Source organism: Lemur catta, chromosome 14, assembly GCF_020740605.2.
Source record: "Lemur catta isolate mLemCat1 chromosome 14, mLemCat1.pri, whole genome shotgun sequence".
Classification (NCBI taxonomy): Eukaryota; Metazoa; Chordata; class Mammalia; order Primates; family Lemuridae; genus Lemur; species Lemur catta.
Window position 1 is genome coordinate 68,043,854 of NC_059141.1, and position 27,038 is coordinate 68,070,891.

The window sequence follows — 27,038 nt, forward strand, 5'->3', positions numbered from 1 at the left end:
CAGCATATGGTAGTACCATCATTTTAACACTTAGGACATGCACTAAGGTGGTTTATTTTTAAAAATCATCCCACATCCCATGCAAGGCCGGGCAGGGTGGCTCACGCCTGTAATCCTAGCACTCTGGGAAGCCAAGGCGGGTGGATCATTTGAGCTCAGGAGTTCAAGACCAGCCCGAGCCAGAGCAAGACCCCATCTCTACTAAAAATAGAAAGAAATTATCTGGACAACTAAAAATATATATAGAAAAAGACGAGCCTGGCATGGTACATGCTCGTAGTGCCAGCTACTTGGGAGGCTGAGGCAGGAGGATTGCTTGAGCCCAGGAGTTTGAGGTTGCTGTGAGCTAGGCTGACGCCACAGCACTCTAGCCCAGGCAAGAAAGTGAGACTGTCTCAAAAAAAAAAAAAAAAATCCCATGCAAAAATACTTTGATAATGCTTCCAACTTCATTTTCCCACTTTAATAACAATAATGGAACCTAGATGTTCTAATTTTACCAGTTTAAGGATCATCTGGTGTTTTCTGCTTTTAAAAAGAAAATGCTCTTGGTTATATCCCTGAAGGTTTCATTAAAAAATTAGGTCTGTGTGGGAAGACTAGCCTCACTGGTCTTCACAGGCCAAGCTTACCTGCCAGCCTTTACCCCAGTGTTCTGCATCAGATGGCCTGTCACGGCAGCGTCACCAAGGAATGCCAAGGTGCTGGGGCACGGGCAGAATGAGAAAGATGCACTGGGAATGCAACAGGAACTGCCACTATTCTAGGCCTTGTTCCGGGGTCTCTGCACATCCCCTGGGCCTGCCATGCTCAAGCCACAGCAACCATTAGGGAAGCAGAGGCCCACAGGTTTTGAGGGAGACTGGAGAAACCCACCCAGGTGGAGTTCCAGTTAGGAGCTTTGGAAATTGCACTTACTGGTGTGGGCTGGGGTGCCATGAGGCTGAGACCTCAGATTTCATAGGGCAGTGCAATCTCAAGGCATACCTTTACTCCTCTGGAAGTCTGCTAAATTTAGGATACGTGTATGGGAGGAGTGGGCTCCAGGAACCTGGGATGGGAAAGTTGGGGGGAGTGTGCTAAGTGACCCAAAATCTCTGGACCTGCAACCATGGGACACTTGTTAAAAGGAAGACCATGCCAAAGCCTTGGCCTGAGGTAGGTGATAGTCCTAAGATGTATGCCCCCCTTGTGGTCTGCTCCGAGTCTCATTGTTTCCAGAATGGGTTGGCAAACTACACAAACCAGGTCCAGCTTGCCACCTGTTTGGCCCACAAGCTAAGAATAGTTTTTGGTTTAGTTTTCTTTGAGACATGGTCTCTCTCTCTTGCCTGGGCTGGATTGTGCTGTTCACTGCAACTTCAAACTTGTGGGCTGAAGTGATCCTCCTGCCTCAGCCTCCTGAGTTGCTGGGACCACAGGCACATGCCAGCATGCCCAGCTAGTTTTGGGGGTTTTTTTTTTTGTTGTTGTTTTTAAGGAATGATGTCTTGCTATGGTGCTCAGGTTGGGCTCAAGCCATCCTTCCACCTCAATTTCCAGGATTATAGGCATGAGCCACCGCACCTGGCCAAGAATTGAGTTTTACAAATGGAATTTGCAATCCATTTGATAACCAGGAACTCCAAGTAAGCAACATACAATGTCCCTCAAAAAAAGTTCCATTATCAGTAAACCTGTAGTGCAAAAAGTTGTACTTACTTTGAGTTTAATGTGAAAACATCAGTTTTGCCCTTTGGCCTACAGAAGCTAAGGTGTTTATTATATGGTCCCTTAGACGTTTGCTGACCCATGTTGCAGAAAACCAGTATCAGGACTGAGCATGGCACAGAGGGAAGAGTTCCTACTATAAACGGAAATGGACTTAACAAAAACGCTGCAAGTCCTGGTTCAAATGGACAGGACCTGCAGCTCATCAGGGGGACTTGGGGGTGGTACATTAGGGTTGAGTAGGAAACTGCATCGAAAGGAGACATCTCTTGTGAGCCAAGATTTGAGAATTCTGAGCAAATTGCTCAGTTTATCCTAATCTGTTCAAAGCATGCTTCAAGGATCATTCCCCCACAGGAGGGCATGCAGGATACCCAGAGAAAACAGGTAAATCTGTCCCTGGAAGGACCTCAGAACACTCACCAGCATTTTGAGAAACTTAGTGGAAGCTCTCCTCTCAGCCAGCCTTGGCAATAGGAAAAAGACGGATGACAGGATTCCAGAAGACGAGACACAGGTAGTGGCAATCATCAGATGTGAGGTTAGCAGTAGTGGGCAGCCTTGACCAGCCCTGGTCTGTGACAAAGGCCAATAGCAAGACTGTTGCTTGGTTTAAATAGCCAAAGAGGAGTAAGCTGGGAGCAGAAAGCTGATGTTGGCCATTTCTGTTGAACATCAGGATCTTGTTCTATTTATTACCAGAACAGAATCAAGTCTCAGACCCAGAAGCCATCAATTGAAGTGGAGGGAGAGCCTGGCATTACAATTGTATAAAATAAATATAAATATTCCACGAACCTCACCCCAGCCCAGGAGAGCGAATGACCCTAGTCCCTTGAGGGCTGTTGGACATAGGGTGTGAGTTCAGGTGAGTACCAGGGGACCCAGAATGCCACTGAGGCCCCTTTGTTAGAGCGGAAGCATAGGAAGGCCAAGTTCATCTTATCATGGGTCAAGTGAGTGTGCAGAGCCTCGGGCTATCTCCCTGAGTGAGTGGGGAGGGGTACCCTGTGCAGATAAGCCCACACTGGGTCCCTGGCTTGTGGAGTCAGTTACAGTGGTACAGAAGGCCAAGAGGAACCGCTCAAATGGTGCTCCCCATCCAAGGCAGCAAGATGAATAGGTGCTGTAATGGGCTGGGGCCACACGTGGACAAAAAAGGCAAGCATCATATGCCCTTTTAATTTGCCTGTCTGGTTCCAACAAGAAACCAGATGGATCTTAGCAAGTGATAGCAGATGACCAGGAACTTAACCAAGTCATCGCTCCAATCACAGCTGCAGTTCTTCCAGTATGGATCAACAAGCCTCTGATACTTTGGCAGCTACTGACATAGTGAATCATTCTTTTCCATCAGCATTAAGTAGCTTAAACAATATTTTGCATTCTTATAACATGGACAGCAAAATATATTCCCTGTCTTTCCCCAGGATTCCGTTAACTTCTGTACGTTACAGTACAGTCTGAAGAGACATTGATCACCTGGCAATGACTGACTAAAATGGTGACATGCTAATTGGACTTGGTGGGGAGGAAGCAGCAAGGACTCTGGATGCCCTAGGAAGACGTGTGCTAGAGGGAAGACTGTTAGAGTCTATAGTCATGGGCAAGGGTCAGCAAATTAGGGTCTGTGGGCCTAATCTAGCCTGCTGCCTGCTTTTGTAAATAAAATTTTTTTGGTACAGAGCCATGCCCATTTGTTTGCATGTTGTCTATGGTTGCCCTTACGCTACAACGGGCAGAGATGAGTAGTTGCCTCAGAGACCACATGGCCCACAAAACCTAAGATATTTAAATATTTACTGTCTGACTCTTTACAGGATATGTCTGCCAATCTGTGGCCTTGGGCGTAACCGGGGCATTTCCTCCGAGGTAAAGGTCAAGATATTGCATCTTGCAACTTTTTATTTATTTATTTAAAAGCTAGTCAAATTTAGCAATTGGGAAGAAGTTGTATACCAACTTCAATAACACTAATGTTGAAAAATTTTTTGTTTCTCTTTTAAGGACTGGTCAAGTGCAGTAGTGAGAAGAGGGGAAAGAGTAGAACAAGGAGTTCCATCTGTAACTGACTGAACAATCACAAGATACCTTCCAACCAGCCACTAATGTTAATAAGTATAACTCACTACCATCAGACCCACCACACCTTACAACTTGTGTCACTAAAAAAGAGGCATAATTTTGGGTAGGTAGGACTTTTTGGATTTTGGAGAAAGCTTCTGTTACACTTGAAAATACTGCTCCTGCCCAACTATCAGGTGACCAGAAGGCTACAAGGGTTCTGCCAGCTGCTCTGCCATCTGCTACAAATGACAGAGGAGCAGGTCCCAGCATAGAGGTATCTGTGTGCATAAATGATTCCAGGTGGTGTCTCTGACAGGTCTCAATAGACATTCATAGCCCAAACCCTGAGTGTTCTAAATCAAGGCCATGTCTTCAGCAGGACGGAGCTAGTTATTCAAAAATCAGCTCCTGGGTACTCAGCAGAGACCAGCCCGGAGCAGGGAGATAAGCCCCCTGCACACCACCATCATGACTTGCGTGCTGGCAGAGGCAGCAAGCCTCATGGCTTCTCAGTTTTGCTTTTAGCTTTTGTGTAAAAATTCTTACACATATTTCATTTGGTTAGTTCCTAGATATTTGGCTTTTTTTGTTTTATTTTGGAGACAGAGTCTCACTCTGTTTCCCGGGCTACAGTGCCGCAGTGTCAGCCTAGCTCACAGCAACCTCAGACTCCTGGGCTCAAGCTATGCTCCTCCCTCAGCCTCCTGAGTAGCTGGGACTACAGGCATGCGCCACCAGGCCCGGCCAATTTTTTTCTATATATTTTTAGTTGTCCAGCTAATTTCTTTCTATTTTTTTTTTTTTTTAGTAGAGATGGAGTTTTTCTCTTGCTCAGGCTGGTCTCGAACTCCTGAGCTCAAATGACCCTCTCACCTCAGCCTCCCAGAGTGCTAGGATTGCAGGAGTGAGCCACCGTGTCCAGCCGTTCCTAGGTATTTGATCATATTATAAGTGGTGTCTCTTACTTTTACTTTTTAAGAGTTCGTTGCTGGGAATAGAAATACTAAAAAGTGGATGTTTTAATATTAACCTTTATGGCCTTGCTAAAATTCACTTATCTGTTCCAATAATTTAAATGTAGATTCTTTGTGTTTTCTACATACAAAATCATGTCATTTGCAAATAGTGACAGTTTTATTAATTTCTTTCTAATCCTTAGGTATGTACAGTCGGCCATCCATACCAACTGTGGATCCAAATATTTAGGAAAAACAATACAAAATAACATTATACAGCAATCAAAATATAAATTTAAAAAACAATTCAGTATAACAACTATTTACACAGTATTTACGTTGTATTAGGTGTCAAAGTCAAAATAAAATATAGAGATGAATTTCTAATTTAACGTTTGATTTTGGGAAGCAAGAATTGCAATTCCAGGCATACACACACGGACACGGTAGCCTTTGGTATGTCTGAATAACATAGAGAAGGTTGAGAGTTTCATAAAAAAGAGAAATAGGGCCAGGCGTGGTGGCTCACACCTGTAATCCTAGCACTCTGGGAGGCCGAGGCGGGCAGATCGTTTGAGCTCAGGAGTTCGAGACCAGCCTGAGCAAGAGTAAGACCCCATCTCTACTAAAAATAGAAAGAAATTATATGGAGAGCTAAAAATAAATACAGAAAAATTAGCCGGGCATGGTGGCGCATGCCTGTAGTCCCAGCTACTTGGGAGGCTGAGGCAGGAGGATCGCTTGAGCCCAGGAGTTTGAGGTTGCTGTGAGCTAGGCTGACGCCACGGCACTCTAGCCTGGGCAACAGAGTGAGACTCCGTCTCAAAAAAAAAAAAAGAGAGAAATAATGTTACATGTCGTTTTGAAAGACAGTTCATCGGCACTAGTAAAGTCTGGGGAGCTGGCAAGCTCTGATTCATGAGTGGCTAGAACTAGTCTTAGGGTTGTAGCAGATAGTTTCACCAGCTATTAGATAAAACTGGTTTCAGGTTACAATAGGCAAGTTTCAGGCACTGGACTTGGAGAGAATTACATTCTTGGAGGAATGTAATGTGCTTTTCCTCCCTGGCCTCTCAAGGACCAACTTTCACATAGGTATTATAAGTAATCTAGACATGATTTAAAGCATACAGGAGAATTGTATGGGTTATATGCAAAGACTACACCTTTTTACACAGGATCTTGAGCATCCTTGGATTTGGTAACAGCAGGAGCCCTGGAACCAATCCTCCAAGGGTACTGTCTTATTGCCTGCTCTTAAGTTTATTTCTTTTTTTTTTAATGTGGAATGCTTCATTAATTTGCGTATCATCTTTGTGCAGGGGCCATGCTAATCTCTGTACTGTTCCAATTTTTAGTATATGTACTACAGAAGTGAGCACATAAATTTATTTCTTATTGTTAGAAAATGTGATGCTGAACAAATTTGGGGGTAAGAGGGCATCCTTGTCTTATTCCCAATTTCAGAGAGAAAGCTGTCAATATTTCTGTTAATATGCTTATTGTTTTTTTGATGCACACCCTTTATGAAATAGGAAATTTACCATTTACTTCAGGTTTAGTATATTTATTTATTTATTTATTTATTTTTATTTTTTGAGACAGAGTCTCACTCTGTCACCCCAGCTAGAGTGGAGTGGTATCATAGCTCACAGCAACCTCAAATTCCTGGGCTCAAGCGATGCTCCTGCCTCAGCCTCCCCAGTAGCTGGGACTACAGGCGCTCACCACCACACTGGGCTAATTTTTCTGTTTAGTAGAGACGGGGTCTCACTCTTGCTCAGGCTGGTCTCCAACTCCTGAGCTCAAGCAATCCTCCTGCCTCGGGCTCCCAGATTGCTAGGGTTATAGGCATGAGCTACCTCATCCGGGCTATTTATTTTTTAAATCATTAATAGATGTGGGGTTTTATTTAATGCATTTTCTTTCTTATATTATCTTGATATTTCTTCATATCTATCTTTCAATTCACGAATTCTCTTCAGCTAAGTCTAATTTGTTGTTAGACATCAGTTATGTTCTTAACTTTAGTTAGGAACTTCTAGTCCTAAAGTTCCATTCAGTTATGTTATATAGTGTACCAGTTACCTAGGGCTGCTGTAACAAAGTACCAAAAACAGAGTGGCTTAAAACAACAGAAATTTATTTTCTCATAGTTATGGAAGCAAGAAGTCCAAACCAAGGTATCAGTAGGGTCATGCTCTCTCTCTGAGTCTCTGGAGAATTCTTCCTTGCCTCTTCCTAGCTTCTGACAGCTGCCAGCCGGCCTGATGTCCTGGGCTTACAGCAGCAGCACTCCAATCGCACCTCCATTGTCATGGGGCCTTCTCCTGTGTCCAGATCTCCTTCTTCTTATCAGAACACCAGTCACTGGATTAGAAACCACACCAATCCCGTATGACCTTGTCTTTTTTTTTAATAGTACTTTGGTTTGTCTTTCTTTCTTTCTTTCCTTTCCTTTCCTTTCCTTTCTTTTCTTCTTTTCTTTTCTTTCTTTTGAAGCGGGGTCTCCCTCTATAGCCTGGGTCACAATGCAGTGGCATCACATAGCTCACTGCAACTTCAAACTCCTGGGCTCGAGTGATTCTCCTGTCTTGGCCTCTCAAAGAGCTAGGATTGCAGACATGAGCCACTGTGCCTGACCTGTTTTTGTTTTTCAAGACAGGATCTCACTCTGTCGTCTAGGCTGGAGGGCAGAGGCACCATCATAGCTCATTGCAGACTCGAACTCCTGGGCTCAAGCAATCTTCTTGCCTCAGACTCCCAAGTAGCCAGGACTACAGGTGTGCAGCACCATGCCTGGCTAACTTTTTTTTTCTTTTTGAAACAGAGTCTCGCCCTGTTGCCTGGGATACAGTGCCATGCCGTTAGCCTAGCTCACAGCAACCTCAAACTCCTGGGCTCAAGCAATCCTTCTGCCTTAGCCTCCCAAGTAGCTGGGACTACAGGCATGCGCCACCATGCCCGGCTAATTTTTTCTATATACTTTTAGTTGTCCAGCTAGTTTCTATTTTTAGTAGAGATGGGGTCTTGCTCTTGCTCAGGCTAGTCTCGAACTCCTGAGCTCAAACAATCCTCCCATCTTGGCCTCCCAGAGTGCTAGGATTACAGGCGTGAGCCACCGTGGCTGGCCCCGGCTGGCTAACTTTTAAAAAATCTTTTGTAGAGATGGGGGTCTCACTATGTTGCCCAGGCTGGTTTCGATCTCTGGGCCTTAAAAATTCCTCCTCCATTTCTTGTAAGACAGGTCTTGTTAAAAAAAAAAAAGAAGAAGAAGAAGAAGAAAAGGAAATAGAAATCCTCCTTCTGGCCAGGCGCAGTGGCTCACGCCTGTAATCCTAGCACTCTGGAAGGCCAAGGCGGGAGGATTGCTTGAGCTCAGGAGTTCAAGACCAGCCTGAGCAAGATCGAGACCCCGTCTCTGCTAAAAATAGAAAGAAATCAGCTAGACAACTAAAAATATATAGAAAAAATTAGCTGGGCATGGTGGTGCATGCCTGTAGTCCCAGCTACTCAGGAGGCTGAGGTAGGAGGATCACTTGAGCCCAGGAGTTGGAGGTTGCTGTGAGCTAGGCTGACGCCACAGCACTCATTCTAGCCTAGGCAACAAAGTGAGACACTGCCTCAAAAAAAAAAAAGAAAGAAATCCTCCTCCCAAAGTGCTGGGATTATACCAAACCTTGCCCGTTGGTGCATTTTGAGCAGAATTGATTCAACCTTGCTTTAAGAACACTCCTCGGATGGCTGGGCTGGGACTGAGTAATGCTTCCACAGAGCTGGGCACAGGGCCTAACCAGTGGTGCCCGGGACGGCCTGGCTGCCCTCTCGTGTTAACTGCTAGCCCCACTTCCCACCCTGGGTTGTATAGCATTTTACAAAAAATATCGTGGGTAAAATACTGCTACTTTCTGGGAAACAGAGATTTTACAGTGTTTTCAAGCCAGGGGTCTTAGAATAAACCTTATTACTGTTTTCCTTAAGTTAGTAGGCCCTTATTTTAAAAGTAGTTTCCTGGATTTACTACTCAGCAACAGAAAGAAGCAAACTATTGATTCACACAGCAGCCTGGATGGACCTCCAGAGAATTATCCCGAGTCAAGAAAGCCAATCTTAAAAGGACATCTACTGTGTGATTCCATTTGTATAAATTCTTGAAATAACAAAACTACAGAGAGAGAGAACAGGTTAGCAGTTGCCAGGGAGTAGGCCTGTGGGTGTGGGTGGGGAGGAACGTGGGTGTGGCTGTAAGAGGGAAGCATGAGGGATCCTTGTGATGAGCTTTGCTTTTTTTTTTATTATTATTATTTCAGCATATTGTGGAGGTACAAATGTTTAGGTTACGTATATTGCCCTTGCACCCCAACCCCCCTGAGCTTTTCTTTATCTTCACTGTGGCAATGGTCAAGATACACAGGTGATGAAGCACCAATGAGAGTCCGGATGCAGTGGCTCACATCTGTAATCCCAGCACTTTGAAAGGCCAAAGGGGAGGATCTCTTGAGGCCAAGAGTTCAAGACCAGCCTGGGTAACCTTGTGAGACAAGTCTCTAAAAAAAAATAAAATAAGTAAAATTTGGGTTGACACAGTGTGCTCTCTTATGCAAGAAGTTACCACAGGAGGAAAGTGGGGGATCCTTCTATATTTTATTATTTTGAGACAAGATCTCACTCTGTTTCCCAGGCCAGTCTTCAGCTTCTGAGCTTGAGTGATCCTCTTGCTTCAGCCTCCCAAGTAGTTTGGGACTACAGGCACTTGCCACCACACCCATCTTCTCTGTATTATTTTTACAATTGCCATGAATCTATAATTATCTTAAATGTGAAGTTTTTTTAATTGAAAAAAGAGGCACAGGCACAGAAATTTAAAAATAGATCAATTTAATAGATTACAAAGCCCAGAAATGGATTTAAGTATAAATGAGCACTTACTATACAATAAAATAGTAATAATAGGCCAGATGGGGTGGCTCATGCCTATAATCCTAGCACATTGAGAGGCCAAGACAGGAGGATTGCTTGAGGCCAGGAGTTCAAGACCTGCCTGCGCAACATAACGAAACCCCATGTCTACAAAAAAATAGAAAAATTAGCCAGACATGGTGGTACAAACCTGTAGTTCCAGCTACTCGGGAGGCTGAGGCAGGAGGATCGCTTGAGCCCAGGAGTTTGAGGTGACAACGAGCTAGGATTGCACCTACCACTGCACTCTAGCCTGGGCAACAAGAAAGAATTGTGACCTTGTCTCAAAAATAAATAAATAAATAAAAATTTAAAAATAATAATAGTATAAGCTGGGCATGGTGGTTCATGCCTGTAATCTCAGCTACTAAGAAGGCTGAGGTAAGAGGATCACTTGAGCCAAGGACTTCAAGACCAGCCTGGACAATATAGCAATACCCTATCTTAAAAAAATTAAAATGATTAAAAAATTGATAATATAAAAGTATGATTTCAAGTCAGAAATGTCCTTTCCCCAGTCCTCACCTTTGGATTCTGAAATAACTTGAGTTCTGATCCCAAACTCACAAGGCCACCTCCCAGGTATAAGAGACAAAATATGATCTGCAAGACTCTATCAAACTTTTCACCTTGATTATTTCTGGATGTTCCGGTTACAAATTGGTTTATCTTCTGAGTAATGTTCAAGTTCTCTGTAATAAGCATGAAAGATAGTTGCATCAGGAAAAAAAACGATTGTTGCCAGGAGAGGTGGCTCACACTTGTAATCCTAGCACTTGGGAGGCTGAGGCAGGAGGATTGTTTGAGCTCAGGAGTTCGAGACCAGCCTGAGCAAGAGCCAGACCCCCGTCTCTACTAAAAAAATAGAAAGAAATTAGCTGGACAACTAAAAGTATATAGAAAAAATTAGCCGGGCATGGTGGCGCATGCCTGTAGTCCCAGCTACTTGGGAGGCTGAGCCAGAAGGATTGCTTGAGCCCAGGAGTTTGAGGTTGCTGTGAGTTAGGCTGACGCCACGGCACTCTTGCCTGGGCAACAGAGCGAGACTCTGTCTCAAAAAAAAATAAAAAAGGTTTTTAAATAAAAATGTGGGGAAGGATGTTCAGTCACCAAGTAGACACAATCACTGAGCTCTTTCTCAGATAGCGGTAAATGCCAGATAAAGCCAGTCCTTCACAAATGTAGCTCAGGAGCAGGACTTGCTGGATGCGAGGCTGCCGGTCTATTAGCCTGTGGGAACCTCTGGGTACTTTAGTCCATCTCCTGTGCTGAGGTGGGAGAGTCCCCCACCTCCTAGGTTGTTGGAAAAGTTAATTGGCTTAACATGTGAAGTGTTTGAAACAGTGTGTGTCACATAGTAAGTGCTCACCTAAGTGGAAATTGCTTTCTCTGCTTTCCCCCTCAGCAGCCCCTCTCCCGGGAGAGGGTGATAAGCAAAGGAATTGTGACTGACATCACCCTCCCCATAGGCCCGGGGAAGGGGGTCTCTGAGGCACAGCCAGTAATCCCACACAGGGAAGCCTGGAGGGAGACTCCCATCCATGGCTACCTACCCCACTCCTCAGGCTGAGGAAGAAAAGAGAACTCTTTTCCCCTGGGAACCAGCAGCCCAGCTCTAGGGCCTAGCCTCCTCCACCGGGGGCTAACACCCACTCCACCCTGCATCGCCCCCCAGGCACGGCCCATCAGTCCCTGCGCTCTCCCACCCGTGACAGTCCAGGCTCCACACCACAGGGACAAGCCTGGAATTGGACAGACTGACCTAGGCGCCGCAGGCGCCGCGGGGCCTCCCACCCTGCAGTGGTCGCTCACAGGGCTGGGGGAACTGTGGCACCTGTTCAGGGGGGATGTGAACACGGGCGTTTGGCAGCCTGAGAGCAGGGCAGGACTGCGCGTGGCAGGTCCCCACTGCGAGGTGGGCCTGGGACGTGCCGGGGAAGATGCGTGCCCACGCTGTGTCCAGAAACCCCCACTCCCCAGCCGGGCGCCCGGGTGAACTCGTGGCCATGCCGCGGCCAGGACAGGTCCGCCAGGCAAGGTGGGTTCGGCGGGACGGCAGAGCTGCGAGCGGGGAGCAGACCGCACACGCTGCGCCGCGGGGCCTGCCTCTGCACACTTGGATTTTTGTTTGAGACAGAGTCTCGCTGTGTCGCCCGGGCTGCAGTTCAGCGGCGTCCTCTCAGCGCACCGCAGCCTCACGCTCCTGGGCTCCAGCCGTCCTCCAGCCTTGGCCTCCCGAGCAGCGGGCGCTGCAGGCGCCACCGCGCCCGGCTACTCACTCGGCCAGCTCAGCGAGCTCCTTTTCCGCTTTCCCAGAGGACGCTCGCGCCGGCGTGGCCCGCAGCCCGCTCCCGGCCGGACAGAGGCCGCGCGGCGCCCGCTCGCCCGCGTTCCAGCCTCGCCCTCCCGCCCGCGGGCCCCTCCTCCCGGGCGGAGCGCGGCGGCTCCCCGCAAAAGCGGCGCGTTCCGCCCCGGGCGCCTGGGCGGGGTCGCGGCCGGCCCGGCCTCGGAGCCCTCCCTGCCCCCACACGGGCCGCGCCGAAGGCCCTGCAGGTACGTGACCCTCCTCGTTACACCTCGGGGCCTCTGCATTTGCCTCCGACCCAGCCCGCAAGTCAGGTGACCCCAAGTCTAGGACACACTGTACTTCTCGGATGAGGCCCCACCCTGAGACGTGGAGGGAGGCTGTGCGGCCACACCATTAGAGGCAGCCACGCCAAGACGCGGCCCCTGCGGTGGGCCCAGCTCCCTCCAGCCTGCGCGGCCGAGGGGCGGGACTGCAGGACAGGCTCCGGGCGGGAGGCACGGCCACCCCCCTGCCACTCCTGCAGCGGGACTGGGGCACACGAAGAACTTGGATTGGCACAGGCGGTTTTTCGTTCTCAGAGGCACCGCACAGGGCTTCTTGGGATGTGGTGGGATTTCACAGGATATTGGCTGGGGGAGGGGAGCCCATGGGATGATCTGGGGGTTATTTGGGTTTCACTGGGGTGGGTCAAGGAAGGAATTGCCACATTTCCTACCACAGAGAGCGCCCACTAAGTGAGGAGAGGTCTCCGTGGGGGCCGGCTGCCGTGGGTGTCTGGCCCTAGGCAAAGGGCAGAATCTGTAAGGTCTTTTGATACAATATTGTGGTGGTGGGGATTCTCAAAGTGGGCCCTTGCTAGGAGTGGGCCTCAGGGAGCAGCAGCAATGCACAGAGGGTCACAAGACCACCGGAGGGAGCAGTGGGACCAGTTTAATCTGTAAATAAGCTTTGGACACCCTTCGGATCAGTAGGGAGCCTGGTAGCCTAACAGCCTGGCCTCGGAGGGCCAGTCCGTACTGGAGGGCCTGGGGGAGATGTGGGGCACCGTTCCGGGCTGGTCCTGTGCTCAGCAGGTGCTGGCAGAGCCTGTGGAAAGCGGGGCGCAGGTCGTCACAGACACAGTCCCTACAGACGCCCCCTCACCCCACAAGAAGCCCAGCTCACCTGGAGTGATGAGTGGGGAGGCTTTCTCAGGCAAGGGGCTAGAGAAAGGCGATTAGTATCAGATTAGCATGGAGCATCTTCTCCCCTCCCCAGGGGGCACACCTCTTTGCTGTTCTTCCAGGGACACTTCATACCAAGGGTCAGAGCCTTCCCTGATTTGGGGCCCTTCAGGGTTGATTATCTGGGAATGACAAACCCTACTGCAAGCCCAGTGAGCAGGCAGGAGGCTGTCCTCACTCTCCAGGGCACAGGACTTCACCCCCCCACCACAAAGGTCTGCTCAGCAGGAGGGGAACACAGTAGGGCCCCAGTCTTACCCCTGCTTCCCATTGCCCTTGCATTTGCACTTGCCACCTGTGAGAGAAAGAGACAGATCAGTGCTGGGGCCAGAGCTAGGGTCAGGGCACTCCCTGTTCCCACCCTTCCCATCCCTTGCCATCCCTTGCCACTCACTCAGGGCCATCGCGATCCCAGCGATGAACAGGAGCCCTCCGAAGATCATCCCGCCCAACTGCAGGCTTTCCCAGTCTGGGGGGATGGGCACAGAGCGTGAGGTTGCACCAGCCTGGGGCTGCCTGCCTCCCTCATTCACTCAAGACATTTATGCCCTGCATGGTACTTCCATTCCAGGCAGCAAGAAAGAAAACAAGCTGGCAACTAGATGCATCATATGATATCTGATGGGGACAAACACTATGAAGAAAAAAACAGTGCAAAAGCCCAGAGACAGAATCAGCTTTGAAGGATGATCAAGGAAAGCTGTTCCGGAAGGGAAGGTGGCCTTTGAGCTGAGGCCCAGGGGAAGTGAAGGATCTAGACAGCAAGAGGAGAACTGCTGGGGTGGGTCCTCAGGAAGGTGAGGGTGGGTGTCCGTGGAAGGCAGGAGGGTAGGGGTGAGGTTCTGGGGGCCCAACAGCCCAGGCCTCCAGCCCCTCACCCGTGGGTATTCCAAACACCCTGCTGGAGTGAAGCTGTCTCACAGAGACCAAGTTAATCCCTGCCCTCCCTTTGTCTACACTGGGCTCCATACCACCTCTCACCAGACTGGCAAAGAGGTGCAGGACAGGAAAGGGTAGGATGTAGGCTCTTACCATAGTAGAAGGGATCGTCTTTATCAGCTGGAGAGAGGGGAAAAACAATTAAGAACCAGAACCAGGAGACAGGATGTGGCGGGTCAGAGGGGAAACTGGGGCCGAGTGGGCAGGCAGTTGGCACCCCACTCACCAAACAGGTCCTTGGCTTCCAAGGCAGGCAGACCTGGGTGGGAGAAGCAGAGAAGTGGGTAGGAATTCGTGACGCTGGTGTCCAAGTGAGTGAGTCACCAGGGAGGTTGGGAAGGTGACCCTGAGGCGCTTGTTCCACAGCCCCAAACAGCCCGGGAATCTTGGCTCCCACCCCAGACCTTTGGACCCCAACTCACAGCCCTGCCTGTTTCTCAGGCTTCCTGCAGCTCTTCCTTGTGCTCTCACTGGGTTGATTTCTTGGTATCTCTTTACCATTTCTGAGAAGCTTCCTGCTGAGCCCCACTGGTTACTTCTCTGCCTTCCCAAGACACAGGGAGTGCTTTGCTTTCTTTTCATGCCACAGGTGGTTAATGTTCCCCAGTTCAATTTATTCAGGAACCATTGGGACAATTTTTGCAGTATTCACATTCTACCTGTGCTATCATTTCCTTAATTTTTCTTATTTAATTGGCAGTTTAATGAAAACATGTTTATTGGACACCAGGCCCCCTTTGGGAGATGCTGTCTGGCCTTTGTTGCCTTGGTGGGTGGGGTAAATGGGGGAGGGTCCCGAGAGGCAGGGAAGACTCACCTGCCAGCAGGACAAGGGCCCAGGTCAGTCCCTCCATGTCAGTCTCTCCAGCTCACAGGGCAGGGCTGGGGCAGGGCTGCAGGGGAGAGGAGCTGCGGCTTGGCTCTGGCTCGCAGCTCGCTGGATAAAAGCCCCGTGGTTGAGAGCAGGGGCACAAACCCCAAGGATGCACTTGCTCATGTGCCCATCCTGGAAAAGTGACTACTTTCTGTTTTCTCTAAAGATGATAATCGTAACTGCCTGGAGTTATGTGGCTTGAGTTAATGCCAATTAAGTACTCAGAACAGTGCCTGCAGGTAGTAAGTGCCCTAGAAGCCTTTGTTAAAATCTTTAGGATAAACCCTGCCTCCCCAGAGGAAGATACTATTGTCTCTATTTCTTTCTTTTCCTTTGAAAAAGGGTCTCACTTTGTCACCTGGGCTAGAATGCAGTGGTGTTATCATAGGTCACTACAATATCAAACTGGGCTCAAGCGATCCTCCTGGCTCAGCCTCCCAAGTAGCTGGGACTACAGGCGCATGCCCCATACCCCCCCTAATTTTGCTATATTTTGTAGAGAGTCTTGCTCAGGCTAGTCTGGAACTCCTAAGCTCAAGTGATCCTCCCACCTCGGCCTCCCGGAGTGCTAGGATTACAGGGTAAGCCACCCGGTGGGCCTACTATTGTCTCCATTTCATAGGGAGGTGTAATCAGATGCCCAAAGTCAGGCAGTTGCTGTTCTAAGGCAGGGCATGGAGCTGGCCTTCCTAACCCCACACAAACAGAGCTGCTCCCAGGCCCTGGGCTATGTTCCGGGAGGTCTGGGCTTGGGGTGGCCAGATCCGGCACTTTCAGGCTGAATTCCCAGATAGCTGCCTTTGCCACAAACTTAAGGGTGCAGAGGAGGAAGCCCAGGAGGCAGCGCTGAGCCCTGGGGTGAGGGAGCCACGCCACACCCTTGACGACCTCCCCCACCCAGCCCAGCCCTGGCCTGGGGACCCTGCTCCCGGTAGCTCCAGATTCCATTGTCAGAGTACAGACCACCATTAGCTGGTAACTCGAGGCAGTGGGACATTGCTCCTTTCTCCTACCCACAACCCCATTTACTTGTCCCTAGGGTGGCTGAGTCCTTGACATTAGCCCCTTCCAGCTTTCTGCATATCCGCTGTTACTATCTGCTATGCCCAGCTCTGGCCTCCTAATGAGCTCACAGGTCTAGGGCCAGCTGGCCAGTCTCAACCCCCTCAGCCACTCACCAGCTGTGTGACTCAGCGGGTTACTCAACCTCTCTGCTTCAGTGTCCTGTAAAAAATGAGGATAATCCTAATACCAACCTCACAAGGTTACAGCAATGGGATTAAATGAACTACTATTTGTCCTTAAGCACTAAAAGCCTGTTACAATAAACACATTGCAGGAGGGAGGAACTGTTAATGTGGGCCTCGGGCTAGGAGCAGTCTCCAAAGCCGGCCTCCCTCTGGCCACCTTCTGTCTCTTTACCTTCCACACCCCTGGAGTTCCTGTATTATGAGGGTCTCCATTCCAGTCCACATGTTCTTTAGCCAAAGCCTGGCTCCTGTTTCCTCCAGCCCATGACCCATTGTCCACATGACAGCGGTCATAAAGCTGGAGGCCTCCCTTTCCCAGAAGCCAATGCAGCCATATCTCTGTCCGCAACTCCAGACAGGCTCCTTGTTACTCAGAATCCTTGGGAATGCTGCCCCCGCACTGGCCCCTTAGGCTATCCCCCTCCACCTCACAGCCCCAGAGTGGGCGCCTGCTCACCTGAGTGAAGAGCTCACCTGACTGAGAGCTCCCCCGAGCCAGGGGTGCAGGGGGCAGGTCTGAGGAGGCTGCTGGGGCTGCGGATGGCCCAGGCAAGTGGGTTCCGGCTTTTTAAACCCTGTAGTCCCGCCCAGGGCTACACACCAGCAGGCTGGAGGGAACTGGTCAGACTCCTCCAGACTCTGGCCCCTGCTCCTCCCTGCTGAGCTCTTAAGGAACAGCCGCCTGCCACACCCAGGGTGCTGGGGGAGAGGGGTGGGCTGGGCCTGCGACCAGACCCTCGAGGGAGGACGAGGTGGGTTCCAGGGAGGAGGTGATGGGCTTTCAGCTTCTTTCCTTCTTTTTCTTTCAATAGATTTAGGGGGTACAAGTGGTTTTTTGTTGCATGGATGAATTGTATAATGGTGAAGTTGGGCTTTTAGTGAACCTGTCACCGAATAGTGTATGTTGTATCCGATAGTTAATTTTTTTTTTTTTTTATTTTGGGGACAGAGTCTCACTCCACTGCCCTAAGTAGAGTGCCGTGGCGTCAGCCTAGCTCACAGCAACCTCAAATTCCTGGGCTCAAGTGATCCTCCTGCCTCAGCCTCCCGAGTAGCTGGGACTACAGGCGTGAGCCACCATGCCCGGCTAATTTTTCTGTTTTAAGTAGAGATGGGATCTTGCCCTTGCTCAGGCTGGTCTTGAACTCCTGAGCTCAAGTGATCCTCCCACCTCAGCCTCCCAGAGTGCTGGGATTACAGGGCGAGCACTGCACCGCCCCGATAGGTCATTGTTGATCCCTCACCCACTGCACACCCTCCCCCTCTGAGTCTCCACAGTCCATGGAGCCACTGTGTGACCATGTCCACCTTTCATTTAGCTGCCACTTACAAGCGAGTACGTGTGGTGTTTGTTTTTCCATTGCTAGGATACTTCACTTAGGATAATGGGTTCCACTTCTATCCAAGTTGCTGCAAAAGACATTATTTCATTCTTATTTATGACTGAGTAGTACTCTATGGTATAGATACACCACATTTTCTTTATCCACTCATCAGCGATGGGCACTTTGGTAGATTCCATTCTCTGCAATTGTGAATTGTGCTGCAGTAAACATACATGTGCATGTCTTTTTGATATAATGACCTCTTTCCCTTTGGGCAGATAGCCAGTAGGGGAGTCGAACGGTAAGTCCAGTTTTAGTTCTTTGAGGAATCTCCATACTGTTTTCCATAGAGGTTATACTAATTTACATTCCCACCAAACACGTATAAACAAGCTGTTCCCTTTTTACGGCATCCACATTGTGCCAGCATCTATTGTTTCTTAATTTATTTTTTTAATTTTAAAATAAAGCTAATAGGCAAACTTTTTTTTTTTTTTTTTTTTTTTTTTGAGACAGAGTCTCACTCTGTTGCCTGGGCTAGAGTGCTGTGGCGTCAGCCTAGCTCACAGCAACCTCAAACTCCTGGGCTCAAGCGATCCTTCTGCCTCAGCCTCCTGAGTAGCTGGGACTACAGACATGCGCCACCATGCCCGGCTAATTTTTTCTATATTTTTTAGTTGTCTGGTTAATTTATTTCTATTTTTTAGTGGAGATGGGGTCTCGCTCTTGCTCAGGCTGGTCTCGAACTCCTGAGCTCAAGTGATCCTCCTGCCTCGGCCTCCCAGAGTGCTAGGATTACAGGCATGAGCCACTGCACCCGGCCTGTTTCTGGAATTTTTAATAATGGCCATTCTGATATGGGCTCATTGTGGTTTTAAATTACATCAGCTTCTTTAGCTCACCTACATCCTAAAAGACGGGCCTGGAGGGTGCTGTGGTGGGGAGTTTGTGGGCTCCTATGCCAGCAGTGGGGGCTCCAGGATTTCTATGGGGGTGGCCTGGGGCTCTGTGGGCTCAGTGGTCCCGTTGCTTTTACTTGGACTGGGTGTTCATTGCGGGGGAAGGCTGGGGACCAATGCACCCCCCTTGGGATGGCTCAGCTCTGACTAGGCCCTGACACTCACTTAGCCCAGGGAACCAATGGCCCGGCTTCCTGCCTTTCCCACAGCAGGGGGGGCTAGGAGGAGGACAGCCACTGCTGTCAGTGCTGCCAGACTCTCCCACTATAGGCCTCTGGATGACCCCAGGCCTCTCCATCTGCTGTCCTGCTCACCAATTCTTTTCCATGTGAGGGCACTTGTCCTTGTCCAGAAGGCAAATGGGGTTGGCTGATGAGGGATTAGGGTCTCTGATCTGGGCAGGTTGGGGAGGGCAATGAAGGATTTAGGCGGGTGGGTCTTCTGTGGGATAGAATAAAGGGACTGTAAGGGTTGGGCACGGTGGCTCACACCTGTAATCCCAGCACTCTGGGAGGTGGAGGTGGGAGGATCTCTTGAGGTCAGGAGTTCGAGACCAGCCTGGGTAAGAGCAAGACCTGTCTCTGCTAAAAAGAGAAAAATCAGCCGGGCGTGGTGGTGTGTGACTGTGGTCCCAGCTACTCAGAAGGCTCAGGCAGGAGGATCGCTTGAGCTCAGGAGGCGGAGGTTGCAGTGAACTGTGATCACTCCACTGCACTCTAGGCTGGGCAACAAAGTGAGACCTTGTCTCCAAAAAAAAAAAAAGAAAGAGACTGTAAAGGTGAAGGGCTCTGCTGCAGCTGGCTGTGTGGAGGGGCCTAGGAAGGGTCAGCACACTGTCTGCAGGAGCGAAGAAAGGGAGGAGGATCCCTCAGACCGACCTCCTGTGCGGTTCCCCACGATTTGTCAGAACTTCTGCATGGAATCAAGCAAGCTAGATTCTATGTATCCAGTAGGTTCAGGGGGCAATGGGGGTCGGGTGGCTGGGGCCTGGCACAATGGGGGGAGTTAGGAACAGAGTTGGGTTTGGAAAGAGGTCCTTGGCAACTGAGGGACTAAGGGAACTTTAGGCTGAGTAGAAAGTCTCTCTCTCCCTGGGAGGCCCCAGCAGGACAGGGCCTGGCAGGGCCGGCTTGTGGGGAACAGAGAGGGACGCTGTCCTTGATCTCTACCTGAGCTCACATCCCCAGGGGGAGCAGGCCGGGGGGAGGCCAGAAAGTGGGACCACCTTTACCTAAACACAAGATCTCTATGAAGATTGAGACAACTCTGCGTGTACTGACTTGAAACTATCTCCCAGATATTATTAAGTGGAAAAAAGTATAGAGCAGTCAGAATAGGATTCTGTCACTTGTGCACAAATATGAGCTATCTGTCAATGCTCCTATGTGCAGGGACTCTCTCTAGCCACTGGGCGAGGACACCTGGCTGAGGGAAGACCTGAGGGACACCCTCCACTCAGCTGGCCTTTGTCTACCACACCTGTTCTGCAAAACAGAGTTCTGCAAAGAATGCAGGGCAGCCTCTCCAGGCCTGTGGCGACCTTGCCCTCTGGACCTCACAGCCTGTGTCTGTGTGCACATGACAGAGCTTAGCACAGAGGGCTTAGCACGGAGGAGGCGTCCAGGAAACCTCTGGTAGCCAGTGTCGATGCGGCTATTTCTTGAGCTCATTGCACATATGGTCTCATTCAGCCCTCACAAGCGTTCTTTGAGGTACACAATCTCATTGTCCTGTCAACCTAAGATAATCTAAAAGGTCAGAATCTAGTTTAAAGGGAGTTTATTTAAGTGTAAAGGTTGAGGACAGCCTGCTTGGGAAGTACAGATTTTAAAGAACAAAAATAAGTGTTTTGCAATGTAGAAGTTTGGGAAGTTTAATAGAATTTTAATATTTTTAAATGTAAGACTTAATTTATAGTTATAAAGATTTGATTAGTCCAAGGTGGTCATTTTGGTTGGGGGGAAGGTATATTTAACATTTCATACTGAAGATGCAACTATCATGGGGTCCTTGCTTGGGGCACGTCTGGCCTGAGGTAGGTACAGGACAGGGCAGTTAATCTGTAACAGAGACCAGCAATTGGAAGAGGGAGGTCTAGTCTCTGGTCTTTTTTTAGGCATTTATAAAACAAGAGCAATGAGGAAGAGAGTTAAGTTATAATTTAAAAGGTGGAATTGTAAAACACATTATGTGACTCAGATCTTAGTCACAGCTCTCTTAAGGCTTAAAGTGTTTTGGGGTTCTACCAGCTTTTAAATTTTATCTTCTCTGGCAAGCATGGTGGCTCACGCCTATAATCCTACCACTCTGGGAGGCTGAGGCAGGAGGATCGCTTGAGCCCAGGAGTTTGAGGTTGCTGTGAGCTGGGCTGATGCCACGGCACCCTAGTCCAAGCAACAGAGTGAGACTCTGTCTCAAAAAAAAAAAAAAAAAAATTAGTGGAGCCTATTTCTATTCTACTCTGTCTCAAATAAATAAATAAATAAATAAAATGTTATTTTCACAGTTCCCATTTGAAGAGTGAGGAAACTGAGGAAGAGAAAGGTTGAGTAGCTTGCCCCACGTCACATGTGGGGTGGACGGTGAGGCCAGGACCCCAGCCTGGCAGCATGGTGGTGACACCTTCACTGCCTATGGCAGGGTTTCACTGTGCTTTCTCGGGTGTGGCCTCTCTGGGCACCACAGTCTCCTGGAGGGCAGATCTCGGCCCTCTAGGCTGGCCTCTCCCCTGGCCTCTGCCACCCATTCTTTCTCTTCAGGTCTCTGAATGTGTGTGTGTCCCCAGCCATTCTCCATAAATGAAGGAAGTAGAATGTTGTCGCTGTAGTTGCAGAGTTTGAATCTGGGGCCCATCTTCCAAGCTGGGTGACATTTGAGGGGGGTTCCATCAACTTGTGTCTCTATTTCTTCATCTATAAAAGAATGGTGAGAGTATTGTTTTTTGTTTGTTTGTTTGTTTCTATTTTTAGTTGCCCAGCTTATTTTTTTTCCTATTTTTTTTTTTTTTTTAGTAGAGATGGGGGTCTTCTTGTTCTTGCTCAGGCTGGTCTTGAACTCCTGACCTCAAGCAATCCTCCCGCCTCTGCCTATCAGGGTGTTAGAATTACAGGGGTGAGCCACTGTGTCTGGCTGAGAGCATTGTTTTGAGGACTCGATGCCCTGAGCTGGGTGCCTTGCCAAGGCGGCCTCTGAGGGAAGTGTCACCTGCAGCAGTGTGTCTCCGGCTCCTTTCCACTGTCTCGGTCTCCCAGGTCTCTTAAATCTTTCCCAGCCTCTGTGTGTATGAGTGTGTGTGTGCGCATGTGTGTGTGTGAGCAAGCACAGAGTCCCCAAAATAGATGAGCTCAGCCTTCTACTGATGCCTGTGACGTTGAGTCCATCGAAAACAGAAGGCTCATGTTATGCTTCCACTGTGTGCCAGGCAAGATACCCTTTGATTGCACCTCTCGTCAGTCTTAAATAATTCCTGTTTGTATTACCTTTCCTTAGGGAAATTAATGCCTTTGAGGATGCATCTATGTTCTTCAAAGAGCAACAGGGAAAAGCCCATTCTGGGAATGTGAGGAGGCCAGGTGGCAGTGTCTGAGAGAGCAGAGAGGGAAGTCCCAGGTGTGAATGCTGATTGTCAGGCTCCACTCTGGGCCACAGACTCCACTCCCTCCCTCTGCTCCCTGGACACAAGTTCCTTCCTGTCCTTTGTAATGCTGAGTTCTGAGGGGGAAGAAAGAGTTGAAGCTGGATCTTGTAGTTTTCCCTCTCTCTCTTTGATACCTTTTGATGCCTCCAGGCTTTGACCTGCACCCACCCAGCTGAGGTTTGATTCGTGCCAATGCCTCTCACCCATCTTTCCCATATTGTAGATAAGAAATCACACCCCAATAGATGGCTCCAGGGGTTCTGATAAGGAGGGCATGTCTCAGAGACAGTTTATGATGAAACAAACAAACAAAAAGAAGTGCATGTCCAGGAAGCAGGGCAAGTGACTTCCTGAAAACAGCCTTCACTGCCAGTCCAACCCTCAAGAATCACACTGTGAGAGAGTGAAAGGGCGACTGTTCATCCCAAACACTCCTAATGGATGAAAGGACAGTTTAGTAAATACTTCTTAATATACAAAGATTTTAAAACTTCTTCACTCAGTTTCATGGCCATTTGTAAGTACTGGGTTACAAATCTAAGCAGATAAGTTCATTAACCTAGGAACTGACTTTGCATCACTTCCAGCGTGGAAGGCGTTGCTGTTGGCCACTGAGTGTGTGGCCAGCCATTAGAGCCCTCTGGGAGGAACAGACATAGTGCTCAGACATGGCACACACCATGGATAAGGTGGCAATGTACCACTGTGCTTGCAGAAGTTACACACAGGGAGCTGGGCTCCTAATCCCTGCTTCTGCCCCAGCCTCAACCTGTCCCCAATCTTGGACAGTGTAAACAGGGTTATGAGAGGTGGGCCCTTGAAGAGGGCAGAAAGTGTGGGGCAGGGGCAAAAATGCTAGGGCCTTCTGGAGAAGTGGATCTGAGGTTCATCCTGGACACCTTCCAAAGCAAAGGTGGCACTTGAGACTTCCTACAAACATCTGTTTTCTTGCTGCTTATTCTCCTCTGTAGCCTGATGGGGTAGAAGAACTCAGCTGAGGAGCCTGGAAACTTGCCCTGAGGCCCCCCACCCCCACCCCAGCACAGTGTGACCTTGAGCAAGACCCTTCTCTTCCCTGGAACAGTTTCCCTCTAAGGGGACTTTCTAAAGGTGATCCCCTTTCTCCCAGGCTACAGATCTTACCGCATGTGTTTCAGGACCATTCCCAACTACAACACCTGTGAACTGAGCATTCACCACACACACACCCTGTCTGCTAAGTACATGCAGCATAATCGGACATATCATCACAGACGCTGAGGTAGACTCCCTCACGGTTTCCACTTTACGGATAAACAGGCAGAAAGAGTCTGTTGCTCAAGTTCAGAGAGCAGCTAATAGTTTGGATTTGACTCCAAAGCGCTGTTAACAGTGCTTCTGAATCTTGAGGTTAATGAACTTTCTCCACATCCTGGCCTGCGAGGCATTCATTCCGTAAGCGGGTATTGAGGGCGGGGCGTGGGTGCCTCGCTGCGTGGTCATCAGAAGGCTGAGACGGTCTGTTTTGAGGGATCGGGTAGAGGAGGGAAAAGACCTCGCTCCCGAGAGAACCAGAAGGACAGAGGGGACTACTGCCCTCCTACCCGGGCCCCCGCCCTCAGGAGTGCCCTGCTCTTCTTCCCGTCTCTCGGCAGATCGCTCAGGTCCCCCTGCCGCGGGGCGCACAGATCTGGGGCTCACTTCTCCTGCGGGCCCCGGGGAGGGGCAGCCCCGACTCTGCCCGCTTGCCCGCCTGTGTGGGAGCAGGAGGTGAGCAGCGTCGGACCGGGCTGCGGTCTCGGCCGGGGGAAGGGCGGCTGTCCCGGAGCTCGGCCTGAGGCTGAGCCCTGCGTGTTGGGCAGAGCCGGGAAGAGGCTCTGAGCCCTCTGGGCTAGGAGGTACGGAAACGACGCGAGGGTATCCGCGGCAGTCACACCCCTCCGCACTCCAGAGTGAAGGCCCGACTTCCTTGGGCCGAGTTGGGCCTGCAGAAACGATCTCATCTGCCCCTAGGAGGCCCCGGGCCACGAGACAGCCAATCGAAACAAGACCGTGGTGGCTTCCAGCCAATCAGCACCAAGAAACGCCGCTGAGGCGGGCCCGCGGATGAAGCCGCCTGTGAGGCGAGGGCCCAGGCAGTGTGGGCGGGGCATTCCTCCGCGGAAGCGGTCCTGCCCCTCTTCCCGCGGATTGGCTGCACCGGATCGCCGGAAGTGTCTTTCTCGCCGTCGCCGGACCACGCTGGCGTGGACGCTCCGGTTCCTCCGGGTCCTCCTGTGGCCCGCGGGTGTCTGGTTGCGGCCGTGAGGGCCTGTCTGTCCGTTCGTCCTTCCATTCCATCCGTTCGAGAGCCCTCCGTGCTGCCGCGCTGCTGGCGGTGTTCAGTAGCCGGGACATTAGCGGCTGTGAGGGGTAGCCGGCGTGAGGGGACCACGCCGAGGTGAGCTCCGAGCGGCAGGGCGGAGGGCGCCCCTGGGCGGGCCGCGAGGAGTGAGGCCGGCGAACGGGCTGCGGGCCTCGGGCCCAGGGAGAGTTCCTGGCTGTGGGGAGACACTGTTAGATTTACATTGCAGGATGCCCTCTTAGGGGCTGTTCAGAAGGGTGAGAATGAGACCCGTGCAAGAGAAGAGAACCCGAAAAGGTTCACAGAACCGGGATGCCAGACGGTGTCGCTTGTCATCGACCTGTCCTCATTTGGGAGAGCTCGAATGCTTTCCTCCTACCCCACAGGTCCCCTCTGAGCACTGTGGTCCAGCTACTACTCAAGCCTCAACGACCAGCCTTCTCAGCTCTTGGGCACCCCTCTTTCCTTTCCTGCAGGCACCTACAGCCAACCGCTGCTGAAACAAACCTTTCTGCGCTGCCCGCCCGTCCATTTCAGAATCTCCCGTCTCAGGTGGTCCCTTGCCCCCCTGGTCACAGGCAACCACTAAGCACCGTCAAATGGGTATACCTGTTGATATGTGTGTTGCCCCCTCAGGCTATGACCCCTTCAGGGGCATGGACAGTAGACTTCTGAGCTCTGATGTCACAACTCTGAACACACTGACAGTGGACCAAAAACGGAGTTAAGCAACACACCTCCCTTTCCCCCGCAGTCAGAGTCGGTCCTTTCTCTCCATCCCAGTCCTTGTCCTCTCTCCGTGGACCGCTGTGAGCCATTCCCACTCTGCCCAATTCAATAGCTGCCTCACCTAGGAAGCCACCTTTCCTTTTCACGTGCCTCCCCTCCTGGCATGGCAGGGGCCCACCTCTCCCAAACCCCACCTTACAGGTGTTGGGCATCTATCTTGACCACTCACCTTTTTCTCCCAGGGCTGTGATTCAGGTCACTCATGGCTTCCTGCTCTCAGAGACCTTGGCTATGTGAATAAACCATTGAATAAAATGGCTGATAAATTACCGAGTAATGTATGGGTCGATGGGTACACTTATGGATGGATAATTAGGACTTAAAAAAATCCTCTTAGCACATCTGAGAGTTGAGGGCTCCCTCCTTGAAATTCACCTCTCTCCTCACCTCTAGACCACCGTGCCCGCTGCCTGCCTCCTGTCTCCACATGGATGTTTCATAGGCTGCTGAAACTCAACATTGCCTAGAATAAATGCTTGGTTTCCTCTTTACTCCACCTACTCTCTCTTGTCCATCCAAGTGGTAAAGGTCTGAGCATCACCTTAGACTTTACATGCCCCTAATTCCCTGTATCCAATAAAGGATTCCTGTTCGTTCTGCCTCCTATGACATCTCTGTGACTCATCCCTTTCTCTCCTCTGACACTCACACAAAGTGCAGTACAAGCTTTGGCATTCAAGGCCCTGCTTGAACCACCTTCTCTGGTGCTCTCAGCACTCTCTCACCTGAACCCTAGAATCCTTTAGGTTCTTCAAGACTGTCCAAAAGTCTTTGGATGGGCTGTTCCCTCTGGGACACTCCCCCTATCTCATATCCATGTAGGCAAGTGGTCTTTGAATGCTTGCTCTCATTTCTGAAAAACTACATACCCACTCCACAGTTTTATATTGCTATTCAAAGTTTTTATCGTAAGCTTAAGTAGTTGCAAAGGATATAATTTCTGGTATGTTTTGTTATTGATATTTTAAAGTAAAATGCTACATGACAATATATCCAGTGGATCTTAACACCATACTATTTTCATTCCAACCATAATCCATTTAAAGATTTACATAAGAAAACTCTTATTTAATATTAGTTTATTCCATACTCTTTTTTTTGCCTCAGTCTATTTCTTTCCTCTTTCAGCTGCAGAGCTTAGCCTAAGTCACATATTTTTCTTTTTTTTTCTTCTCCCCCCCACCCCTATTCTTGAAAGTCTCTTGTTGACCACCTGTCACAGTCTGTTGAAACACTCCCCCTCTTCTGCGTCTCCTTAGCACAGCACACAACACCTGCATTTACTGAGTACTTGTTCCCTAGCGGGCTGTTTTCTAGCACTTTCCACATACAGGTTCCAAAAATTTGAAATCCAAAATGCTCCAAAATCCAAAACTTTGAGCGTCAACATGATGCCACAAGTAGAAAATTCCACACCTGACCTCATGTGATGGGTTGGAGTTAAAACTTTGTTTCATGTGCAAAATGATTTTAAATATATAAAATTACCTTTAGGCTATGTGTATAAGGTGTATATGAAACATAAAATGAATTTCATGTTTAGACTTGGGTCCCATCCCCAAGATATTATGTACATGCAAATATTCCAAAATCAGAAATCCAAAACACTTCTGGTCCCAAGAATTTCGGGTAAGGGATACTCAATTTGTATTAATTCATGCAATTTCCACAACTACCTTGTGAGGGAAGACTCATTACCCCAATTTTAGGATGAGGAAA

At 49.6% G+C, this 27,038-nt stretch overlaps 1 protein-coding gene, 2 long non-coding RNA genes and 1 other non-coding gene across 6 annotated transcripts; 2 read left to right on the plus strand and 2 right to left on the minus strand.

Annotated features, from left to right (window-relative positions):
* Nucleotides 1–1,880: 1,880 nt before the first annotated feature.
* On the plus strand, nucleotides 1,881–5,044 carry LOC123649885. Its single transcript, XR_006739175.1, has 4 exons — nucleotides 1,881–2,578; nucleotides 3,531–3,582; nucleotides 3,718–3,898; nucleotides 4,937–5,044. It is a non-coding gene; the product is annotated as an uncharacterized LOC123649885 (long non-coding RNA).
* A 966-nt stretch (nucleotides 5,045–6,010) lies between these two features.
* On the minus strand, nucleotides 6,011–6,115 carry LOC123650483. Its single transcript, XR_006739355.1, has one exon. It is a non-coding gene; the product is annotated as a U6 spliceosomal RNA (small nuclear RNA).
* Nucleotides 6,116–12,913: 6,798 nt separating this feature from the next.
* FXYD4 (FXYD domain containing ion transport regulator 4) lies at nucleotides 12,914–16,912 on the minus strand. Of its 3 annotated transcripts, none has more exons than XM_045568181.1 (9): nucleotides 16,744–16,912; nucleotides 16,215–16,260; nucleotides 14,980–15,099; nucleotides 14,389–14,421; nucleotides 14,256–14,282; nucleotides 13,618–13,692; nucleotides 13,482–13,518; nucleotides 13,165–13,202; nucleotides 12,914–13,086 (listed from the first exon to the last, which is right to left on the minus strand). In XM_045568181.1, exons 3-9 carry the CDS (start codon nucleotides 15,014–15,016, stop codon nucleotides 13,067–13,069), a joined length of 267 nt encoding a protein of 88 aa, XP_045424137.1. In that variant the 5' UTR covers nucleotides 15,017–15,099; nucleotides 16,215–16,260; nucleotides 16,744–16,912; the 3' UTR covers nucleotides 12,914–13,066. The 3 variants fall into 3 exon arrangements, with proteins under 3 accessions (XP_045424137.1, XP_045424138.1, XP_045424136.1); XM_045568182.1 differs by having other exon boundaries at nucleotides 14,980–15,055; nucleotides 16,761–16,911; XM_045568180.1 differs by having other exon boundaries at nucleotides 14,980–15,055; nucleotides 16,744–16,911.
* A 6,798-nt stretch (nucleotides 16,913–23,710) lies between these two features.
* On the plus strand, nucleotides 23,711–25,588 carry LOC123649887. Its single transcript, XR_006739176.1, has 2 exons — nucleotides 23,711–24,626; nucleotides 24,760–25,588. It is a non-coding gene; the product is annotated as an uncharacterized LOC123649887 (long non-coding RNA).
* Nucleotides 25,589–27,038: the final 1,450 nt, after the last annotated feature.